General features: G+C 43.0%; 1 protein-coding gene across 5 annotated transcripts in view; it reads left to right on the top strand.

Moving 5' to 3' along the window:
- Positions 1-10,768, top strand: part of AKT1 (AKT serine/threonine kinase 1) — a 76,909-nt gene that overhangs the window by 59,907 nt on the left and 6,234 nt on the right. For all 5 annotated transcript variants that reach the window (XM_041398294.1, XM_041398309.1, XM_041398318.1 and 2 more), the window contains 2 exons: positions 2,996-3,210; positions 10,412-10,499. In XM_041398294.1, the coding sequence (XP_041254228.1) occupies positions 2,996-3,210; positions 10,412-10,499 (303 nt within the window). The remainder of the gene's footprint in view (positions 1-2,995; positions 3,211-10,411; positions 10,500-10,768) is intronic.

Raw genomic sequence — 10,768 nt, 5'->3', positions numbered from 1 at the left:
TTTTTTTTTAACTCCCAGCTGCTTTCAAGGGCCTCCAGTCCTTTGTAATAATGAAGAACATGGGCACCTGTCGAAGTAGCTTGCAGCAAAGAGGCGGAGGCAGTCTCATGATGACTGCCAGCTTTTCCATGGATCACCAGAAGTCTTCAGTGAATCTAAATTGGGGTCCATGCACCACAATTTGAGATTTACTGATGCAGAGAGTAATTAGCAGCATGATGGAGTGTTTATTATTCATAAACATGCCCTTTATTTTAGCTTCCCTCTTAAAATCAATTGCTGAACTTCAGTTTCTCATCAAGGATTTTTGTGAGGACGCTAAAAATATTTATTGTTTTGGTTTTTCCTAACTTGGAATGTGGGGATTCCCTGTGCAGGCAGTTGGGCTGTTCATTCTGTTCTGTTACTTGCTATTATTTTTTCTTTTTTAATATTTATGATGAGTTGCCTCATCCAAAAACCCTGAAGGACAAATCTTTTTGATTAACTCAGTTCTCTCCCTTACTTGCAAATCCCATCTGTGAGTTAGAGTGTTAAATTCTGGGGAGGTTTTTGTCATCTGGTTGATAGCATGCAAAAATCTGGAAATTGTGTGCAAATGATCTTAAATTAAGATAATTAAATTTATCCTTAAAAGCAGGGGTGTCAGTGCTCCTGTCTGCATTTGTAACTCGAGTCCAGCACAGCAGTGTGTCCGTACAGTTGTTGCATCGTTGTTTTTAGGTTCATACTGGAATCTCATGCATGGATGACAGTGACTGAGCCTTGTCAACTTTGATGTGTCAGATGCATCAATGGCTGTGATGTGTACAGCTGTTCTGCCTTCTCTTTGGAATTCCATCTCACAACAGTCTAGAGCTGCTCGTTAAGAAATTATGATCCCTTAATTTAAGTGAAATGACCTTGTTACTTTGCTGCTCCCCAGCTATCCAGTGTCTTGCAATAAGTCATGGATGAGTACAATATTTTTTTCTGTTACGGTGCAGTTTTCATACTCACACCATTGCTCTCTTTTATGCAGTCACTAATATGATGATGTGCTCATTGTGCTAAAGAACTTTGAGGAAATAAGCATTTTATATTCTGTTTAAAATTAATGAAGGTGAAGGAAATTGTTGTAGTTAGTAATCTAGTTTATAATACAGAGTATTAATGCACTTCTTAAAGTAACATCTGAAGTGTTTACTGCATTTCAGAAGCACCTGTAACATTAACTATGTGCTCAACAAAGGCCTCTGTGATTTTCTTTTTCTTTCAGTCTCCTATTGCATCTCTTGCAGCAGTTTAAAAAACAAAAATACAAATCGGAGGCCGTGTGAGTGTTTTATTTTAGGCAAGCCAAGTGCAGGGGAGTGTGAACAGGAAGCGCTGGGTGAGCGGGGTGACTCAGAGCGGGAACTGCATTGTCACACAATCTCCGTGAGCCGAGGGCTGCCGTGCCTCGGGAAGGACGGGGCTGGCTCCTGGAATCCCAGCCGGCGGCAGCTGTGCCGGCCGTGTACATGGAGGGGGCAGCTGCACAGCCAGCTGTCGTTTGGTGTGAATCATACGGCCGGGGATGCTGGAAATAGACCGACGTGGGGTAATCTAATACCTGGCAGCCTTTTGATTTTTACTGCAGGCCCTCTCCCTCGTTCAGATAATTAAGGGGAATAATTAGTGAATAAAGAGAGGCAGAGTGCAAACAGTTGTTATATGAAGTGCCTCGATGCTTCTTTTTTATGTGCAAAACCTCTATATCAAGATTTATAAGGTGTAAAGGTCTTGCTTTTTTTAAACTTGCACTGACTTGGGCTCTTTTACCTTTTTAATTTTGAATGTTAAGTATTCTGAATCACAGGAATGTAAACCTCACACAGACACTGTCCAGTAAGAAAACAGGATGGTGGTACATTTGTGGTTCATGCTCTTAGCAAGAGTAAGCAGCTCAGTGCAGGCCTGTGCAAGGAGTAAAGATGATAACTAAAACCTGAGGACAGGGTTTGGAACATGAGATGTTGGTGTCAGCTACAGACAACTGCATAGGAGACACGAAGTCTAGAGAAGTCCTGCTAACATCCACTGCACAGGCCACAAAACACTCCCCACTCCCTTCAGCAGCCCGCTGTGCAGCAGGTCAGAAATGCTCTGTGGCAGGGCTTCTCTGGAGCGAGCGGGAGACGTGGAGAGCGCTCCTGGGGTCCTGAGTCCCTGCACAGCTGCTGCTTTGCTACGTAGAAGTACCCAAGGGAAGGGAAGAATGAGCTGTGCTGGGCTCCTTTTGCCGTGAGACCTGGCAGAAATCCACCCCACTGACTGTTCCTGTGTTTGCAGCCCTCTGAGCAGAGGCAGGAGTGCCTTTGGAGAGGGGCAAAGGGTTGGAGGGGAAACATTTCCAGACAATTTGGCTGCCATTTTACAACCGTAGAGCCGGTCAAATGTTAGAAGTGTTGTTCTGGCTCTTCGTGTTTAACATACATTAATCATTGAGTATTTGTGGGTGGTCTTTTAGGATGTGCAGAACCACCTCTTTGGGGTGTTGGTTGGTAAGATGATGGATATGTTTGGCTTTTTGTTTGTGAAGGAGCAGGTTGATGGCCTTTTCTCCCTGGCTCCTTGGGGGGTTGGGTTTTTTCTAAAAACTTGGATCCCGTTTGGAACAGTTTGTGATGAATAAGTGAGAGTTTAACAGCTAGCTCTGTAATGTGAGAACATTGCTTGGCCTTTGGACTTTCAAAGGTTGTGCTTATCATGACTATAACATGAGGGAGGACGGGAGAAGGAAGACAAGGAAGCTGCTGTAACATACCTGCTGCCTCCTTTTCCCCCCTCTGCTCACTCAGGATGGTGAGCATGGATGCCAGTTCTTTTCACATGCTTCTTCTGCAAATACTCTCCTGGTAGATATGGCTGTGTCATGGAAGATGGACTTGCTGGGATGAATTTTGCTTCATGAGTTCTGTGTTCATGCCTGGTTTGGGAGTATCTTCTAAAGCCTTTTCCTTACAATCTGCAGGTTCTGGAGGATAATGACTACGGCCGTGCAGTGGACTGGTGGGGTTTAGGAGTTGTGATGTATGAAATGATGTGTGGCCGGCTCCCTTTCTACAATCAGGACCATGAAAAGCTCTTTGAACTCATCCTTATGGAGGAGATCAGATTTCCACGCACATTGTCACCTGAAGCAAAATCCCTCTTGTCAGGTTTGCTGAAGAAAGATCCTAAGCAAAGGTGAGGCTGTTGCTTAATAGTTGCACTTTTTTAAGGTATTTGAGACAAAATTGTAATTTAATTTTTAATCCATTCGAATTGATTATCCAGCAAAATGCAGCAAATGGATCTGCTCATATATTTTTAACTTTTTTAATGAGCTGACAGTGTAAATAGTGACACGAAGCAGCTTTGGTGCTAAACTTCAAAGTATGGTGACTGCCATTAAAGTAAAACTGTAGCCTGGGAGAAAGCAAGTTAACCCTGCCTTTGGTTGTAATGAATCCAGTGGCTGCTGGGATGCTCTACTCCAAATGCTTTTACCTTCTGTTGCAGTTGAGACTGCTATCCCTTTCCTGAATTTTTGTCTAGATCTGTGCCAGTGTTTTAGCGTCCTGCTTTGGACAGTAGGTGGTGGTGTTTGTACCGTGTTTGTAGTGGAGTTTATACCATGCTCAATTGACTTTTCCTATTTTCTCCTTTTGTTTTTGTTTTTCTTTTATTGCTGTATTTTTTTTAAATAACCCTTGATTTAAAAACAGAAGAAAAACCACACAAAAACCCCCGAATGGCTAACAAATAAAACATGGAACAAGATCCAAAAAGGATGTTGACCTTCACAGAGATAAACATCAGTTTAAAAACCTGCCATCTTGTCAACCCAGACATTTTTAAAACAAATAATATCGTGACTCTGCCCCTGATCTCCTGTCCTGAACCTTCCACTGTTAATAGGCCCCAAATAGGAAACCTTTCATGTGAGGTGCAAGCAAAGAATTCCGGTTTACGTTCTGGTGTTTATTTAGTCTCCGTGCATGTGTGTGCACATCGTAGGAAAATGGGATTTGCCACTACCTGGATACTTGTAGCAAGGATTTCTGTCATCACTGTAGGCTATTTCCTTCACTATTTTTTGATGGAGAATCCTGTTGGGAGGTCTCATAATGCAAATGCACGGTTTTTAATGTTGGAGGATTCATCTTGGTGGTGCTGGGGGGTGGGGGCAGGCTGCGGCCCGGAACGTGGCCAGCCCTGTACAAGGTGGCAACAGCTGCACCCCCTCCTGAACCCGGCGCCTGCGGGGGGACCTCCAGGAGAAGGTTGAGTAATTGATGAGCAGCCCCAGGCTCTGCTCTGCGAGCCTGGCTGCAGCCCCTGCCAACAGCATTCCTGTCCAGTAAAGCGCTGGGTTAAATGCAATTGTGACCCTTTCATAGCTTATTCAGGTGGGGCCTTTCAATCACTGGGAACACAAGCAGCATCTGCTGCAGTTTGTTCTTAAAGGAGCATCTCTGATGAACCAAAATGCAATTTGTTTACAAACAAAGAATGCCCACTCGTTTCTAATTACGAGATTTTCCCAGTGCCAATAATTACTCCACAATATGCTCACTTTATACAAATAGCCACTTCTTCACATGTATCTTCTGCAGCCTTGGAAGCAGCGCTGCTCTGATCTGGTGGACAGATGATTTTCATGCTGCTGATAGAAATAACTGTTGACTAGACAAGCCTGCACAAATGCCTTATTGTAATTATGCCTAATTACACTGTTGCTTCCCAAGCTTTTTTGGATCATGGACTGTTCTTAAATACTGGTTTCTACCCAATCACTGTTCCCATAACTTTTTAACTGAAGCAATGGTTCAGCAAATCCCCTGCACTTTGTGACATTTCAGGCAGCATGGAGAACTGATCTGGAAGCACTGGAGGCAGCAGTCCTGCATCCTGCCCTTGCAGTGTTATGTTCTTTTTTCTGGGTGGTCTGGGTGCTGGGGAGGGTGCTTGGCATACTTGGTAGTTGACTCACAGTGTGCTCATGGAGCCATATGGACAAAAACCAGCCAGAGAGCTACTGAAGTATATTCACTGAAAAGTTACATAATGTGTGATAGTCTGTGCTTTGGGGAGCCACTGTGTAATTCAACAGAAATGCCAGTGGTGGACAGAAGTTGGTGTCGTTGTAATGCTTGTGGCAGAAAGCGTCAGAATTGGCAGCATAACTTTGGATGAACTTCAGAGTGAGATGGAGGAGGCAGCCAAAACCATGAGAAAAAGGAAACTGGGAGATGTTGTCACTTCCCCTAAAATCATCAAAAAAACCTGACCAACCCAACAATAAAGGTTGATATACTGAAGCTTAGTGCCAAGGATACTTTAGGTTGAATATCAGGAAGCTAGGTAATTGTGGTCTCTATCAGTCACTTAAATCTTCAAAATGACCTGTTGTACCTGAGCTGGATATACTGAAACAGTGTTAGCACACTGTGTTCAGTAATACCAGTCTCAAACTCCCAGGCATATGGAGAAAATGTGAAGAACAATAAATTGCATTCTGCTTTTAATCATGGCTGTTTTCTAAATTTGGTCATATGAAATCCATTTTGTAAGAGAAAAGGAATTTTGAAGTTTCTTTTGGGATTGATAGAAGTTTATTAATCTTGTAATGTGAGCCCTAATTTTCCTAAGAAGGAAAAAATCTATTCTGTAAATATTTCCTGTTAATGTGACCTGAAATTCCCCTTTGCTGCTTTGTGACATGGATCAAATGAAGGAAGGTAATCAGAGCATTTTTTCATACATGAAACAACAAATATTTTACCTTTCATTGTTCTTCCTGTGGCTGTGGAGACTGCAACCTGTGAAAGTGGGCATGGAACAGAGCACCCCGTGTAAGCAGGCTAAGTTTAGATGGGTGGGTGGGTTTATAATCAGTGTCTTGCAAGCTCTGAATCTTGGCAGGTTTTTAACTTGAGAGAAGTTCAGGATGGTTTAATCTGAATTTGGATCGTAGAATTTCACTACGTGCCTTAGTCCCTGCCGTAGGTCTGTTCAGCCTCTTCTCAGGTGGGGTTTGTCACAGGCTGCTTCACCTGCCTCTGTGGTGCTGCTGGACCTTGCCATTCAGCAAGAACGAGAGGAAGATGATGCAGCATTTCAAAAACACTTGTTCAAAATCTGATGACTTCAGAGAGTTGCAGTTGTGGCTTTGGAGAGCTGATGGTATTCCTTGGGACCTGCTGGCCAGTTCTTGCAGTCACCTGGAGATCTGGTGACTAGATTGTTCCCTAGCCATGATGGTTCTTTCCTTATCCACATGAAAGTTTGGTCACAGATGTTCAGGAATGGCAAAGTCAGTCAAGCCTTACTTGTATAACTCCTTGCTTTTTTCCCTAGTGAAAGGAGGAGATTTGTAGTTAAGCTGTGTGTCTGTGTCCTCACTGCTGCCCTGCTACAGGAAGGTTAGGTGGCTCCTGAGCACCCTTGCTCTCAGGCCCAGGAAGGTCTTCAGCCCTCACAGCCACTGCTGGCATTGGAAGAGTTAGAGGTGACCCTTGTGGGGACATGAGGGGCCTGGAGGTGGTCCCAGCTAGCTGGTGGCCAGCAGAAGGAGGTAACCTTGAAGAACTGGTCCTCTTGGACAGCACACTTGGATGCCTTGTGGACATGCTGAGTTTTGGAGCCACACGTGACAGGTGACTTGTGTTCACTCTGAAAAGTGTGTGCTTGAGTAGGAAAGTGCTTCTGTCTCCAGACAGCTTCAGGGTCCTGTGTATCAGCTGAAGTGCAAAATGCTCAAGTCTTCATGTTTCACCAGGTGCTTTGAGACAGGCTGAGATTTAGCTGTTGCATATGATAATTTTAGTCTAAATCAGTTCTGTCCACAGCAAGTTAGACAAACTCAAACAGCTCTCCCACAGAGATCTAAATTGAAGCTGAGAAAAACATAAAAGGCAAGTTTAAAGAATTATTTTCTCCCAGCTTTCCAGAAATTACTATTTTAGAGACTTCCCAAGCTTCACCAACCTCAAACATGACTTCTCTCGATTACTGATGTTGTGAAGTGGGAGCTTTTTCAGTCCTTTTTGGATCTGCCATGTTTGTGTCACATGCATGTGGTTAATGAAGAAGTGGGGAAGTAAAGCTCAGCAAAGAACTGGGAGTTAGCTGCATTAGGTTTCCAAAAGTGTTAATCTCTGAGCAGGAAAGCACCCAAAGACTCTGTGTATGGGGCTTTGGGAAGAATGTGGCCTTTTCCTTCCAAATGTGGAGTCTTCAAATCATGCTGTTCTCAAAGCCAAAGACAGCTTCTCTGTGCTGATAGTGCCAGTCACAAGAAGCTGATGTGGATGGAGCTCCCAAATCCTTCCTGTGGCTATTAGAAGCCTCTGACAGTAAGGGCCATAGTAAAATAAGCTGCTGGTGTCCATCTTGACTGTATCAGAGAAGGAGAAATAGGAGTCTGTGTGCTCAGAGCTGCAGAACACCAACAGCCTTTGCTGGGCTGTTGTTCTTGAGCCTGGTGGGATGTTTGTGCCATGGCAGAATCAGGTTTGGGGGCAGGGCTGACTCAGAGAAAGCACGTGAAGACAGGGCTGGAAAACGAGAAGTGTGCAGGTTTCTTTTTAAAGAGCTGGGAATGGACCTGTGAGCTGAGCACTGTTTACTTCTACATGGACAAATGGAGATACAATTATTTTGCATGTGATCCACTTATTGCAATCTTCCTATGTGTTTAGAGAATATATTTTTATATATATGTTAAAAATTCAGTACAGCAAATTTTTAAAATTATTTCTATATGATCTATCTGTGGAATGATGCCTGATTTCCCTCAGTTTATGGAGCACAGACATTTGTCATTAAATGGTTAAAGGGACTTAAAAGCAATATGCAGTTTCATAAAAATTTAAAATGTGAACATAATTTCATTTTAATATTGATATTGCACTTTATTAATAATTTTCACTTTTGAATTTAACTAAAATAAGAAAGTCTCTCAAGTGTAGATAGAAGTTGAATGAATAACCAGAATTGTTTGGTGGTTAGATTTTGGGGGATGTTTTCTCTTGCTTTTCTTTAAATTGCTTTTTGGCCTCCATACTATCTGTTCTATTTCTTTATATACTGTAAATTTCTGTAGCTTTGGTTTTTCAAGTCTTATATATTGTATTTTTGGTTCTGTCTGAGGACTTAAATGTTCAGAATTTAACTTTATTATCCAGGAATCTCTTCAGAGCTCTTATTTCTGCTGCATTTTACTTTATTTATTGCATGTCCCTATAAAAGACAAACCTGCTGCTCTTCATATTTTCACTGGTGCTTAACCATGATTTTTGTGTTAGTTGCCAATTTAATTGTGTTGTCCTTGAGACGGATCTTTTGTAATAATTCTGGAAAACAAAACTATATTTTGGGATAAATCCATATACAAAATATGAGGTTTCTGTTGTTTTGCCATTCACTTTGACTGGATTTGTGTAATTTTTAAAAGGTAAGTAAAGCATCTGGAGTCTTTCTTGGCATTTCCCTGAAAATGTGTTTGCCCTTCATGGAACACAGGCTCGCATTAGATAACATATTCTGCAAAGCACTTGTACATGGCTGCAGCAGCCAGCCTTCCTGCCTGCTTCTGCAGAGCACATTCAGGTGCTTCTTAGCCCAGAGTCACTGCCGAGCTCCTGTGCAGTCTGTGATAGAGGATGGACTCCACCCTCTTCATCAGCCATCATCATTGTGCTGTGGAAGCAACAAGGAGTCTGGCAGAGACCTGGCAAAGCCACTACACCTGGAGGGAACCAGCCGAGAAGTGATTACTCACAGAGTTTGTTTCTGTTCCCAGGCTGCCCTGGAGTTTGTCTCTGTTCCAGGCTGCTCTGCAGCTGTAGAAAGTGCTGCCAGGCAGATGGGAGAGCCCTCATCCAGCTTGGTTTGGCCCCTGGGGCTCTAGGGTGGACTTGGGTTGGTCTTAGAGCTCACCTGGGGAGTAGAAAGTCACCCAGGTTCTGGAAGGCTGGGGAGCTGTTCCACAGCACATTTCCTAAAGGATGATAAGGAGCAAACCCCTTAGGTCACTGTGGCACTGTAATGGAAGGGGGCAAGGAGGCAAGCACAGCCCCTGGCACCTGTGCTGCGGGGTGCCTCTGGTACAGCTGTGGCCTCTGCAGTTTGCCTTCTCTGCAGATGCTGCTCAGGCATGGCCAAGGGGTTGGATGCATCAGGATCCATTCCCAGTGAGCATTGAGAACAAAGTGTCACAGTATTTGACTTTTCCGTGCTGAACTGTCATCCAGTGGTGTCCCAACAGCGTTGTGCTTTCGTGCTGCATTCTAGAGCAAACTCCTCCCCTCTATCCCCAGATAATCATGAACTGGGGCATGGAGTTACCACAGGTGGCCCAGAGGACATTCAGGGCCAGATGTTGAGCACAATGGATGAGGCCTGGCCAGGTCTTGGCTTCAGGCCCAGAGAAGAGGCCTTGTCCCTGATGTCTGTAACAGCATAACTCTAGCCTGGGTCTTCTACAGTCATTGCTTCAAGCTCTTGAATTGGGGTCAGTATCTCAGTGGCACCAGGCATGGGAGAATAGGCAGATCCTAGAGATCAGCCTGGGTGAACATGGTAACACCTGAGCATTGTTTTGACCTTGTTACCTGAGTCTGCTGCTGATCACCCAGTATCTGTTTTGTTTTCTCTATGCCTCCTTTGCTTGCAGATGTGGATCAGTCTTTTAGAGAACATTTTAACCTCCACAGCAAAATTTAAGCATCAGTTAGCTCAACACTGCAGCAAAACTGATTGCATCTATAAGCTGTGTGGACAGTTTTATTTTGGAATAAAAGTGCTTTATCTTGATATACCTCAAGTCAATAAAACACCCTTTGTGCTTTCCTGAAGCCAAGGAAGAGGAAAGATTTGCATATGCTGTGATATTATCACTGCAGTTGTCAACTGTTTTCTTTAATGGAAATTTAAATCAGGTTGCATAAATCAGTTTGCCTTAAAAAGCCTTGTCTCTCTTTCCCTTCAAATTTAGTTTTACTGCTGGCATCACTGTGCTCTAGAGGACTGTAAGGGGTAGTTGCATGTTAATGTAGAGAGAAGGATCTGTGGCTCAGACCTTTTACTTTACAGGATCTGCTGTGGTCCCCAGGACAGCATCATTCCTGAAAGGCAGGTTTTTTGAACAGTGATATTTTTTCTTTGTCTAAGAGAGACATTTTTTCTAATTCTGTTGGTTAGCCTGTTTTTAAATCTTTTAGTGGAACCGTGTTGAAGCCTAAAATAGACCTTGCACAAAAAGCCAAACACAGCAAATGCTTTAGAACTGCTCCCAAATGCATTATATAAACTCAGAATTTCTTCAGTACACTGCAATAAAAATTGTATTAGAAAAAATAACCGTACTCAAACATTTATTTACTTACTTTGCCTCCTACAGGTTAGGTGGCGGTCCTGATGATGCCAAGGAGATCATGCAGCACAAATTCTTTGCTGGCATTGTTTGGCAAGATGTATACGAGAAAAAGGTATTTATACAACTGTTCTCTCAAGGTGAATTGTAGCTGTGGATATATCAAATGTTTCAAATTTTGTTGCTCTCTAAAGGTACACAGAAACCCTCCACAGCAAAGGTTTGTAGTTGTTTTTAGCAACAACTTAAAATACTGTAATCAGATTACTTCTGGATTTTTATTTTGCAATGATAGGAGTATGTCTTAATGAGATATATGGTTTTATGGCTCAATAAATAGGATGTAATCAAAATAGCTTCCAAATTTAGAGAGTATATAAGCTT

This window comes from Onychostruthus taczanowskii, unplaced genomic scaffold (assembly GCF_017590055.1).
Source record: "Onychostruthus taczanowskii isolate IOZ18803 unplaced genomic scaffold, ASM1759005v1 scaffold1, whole genome shotgun sequence".
NCBI lineage: Eukaryota > Metazoa > Chordata > Aves > Passeriformes > Passeridae > Onychostruthus > Onychostruthus taczanowskii.
The sequence above is the reverse complement of the archived record's forward strand: the minus strand, read 5'-3'. Positions and strand labels throughout refer to the sequence as shown.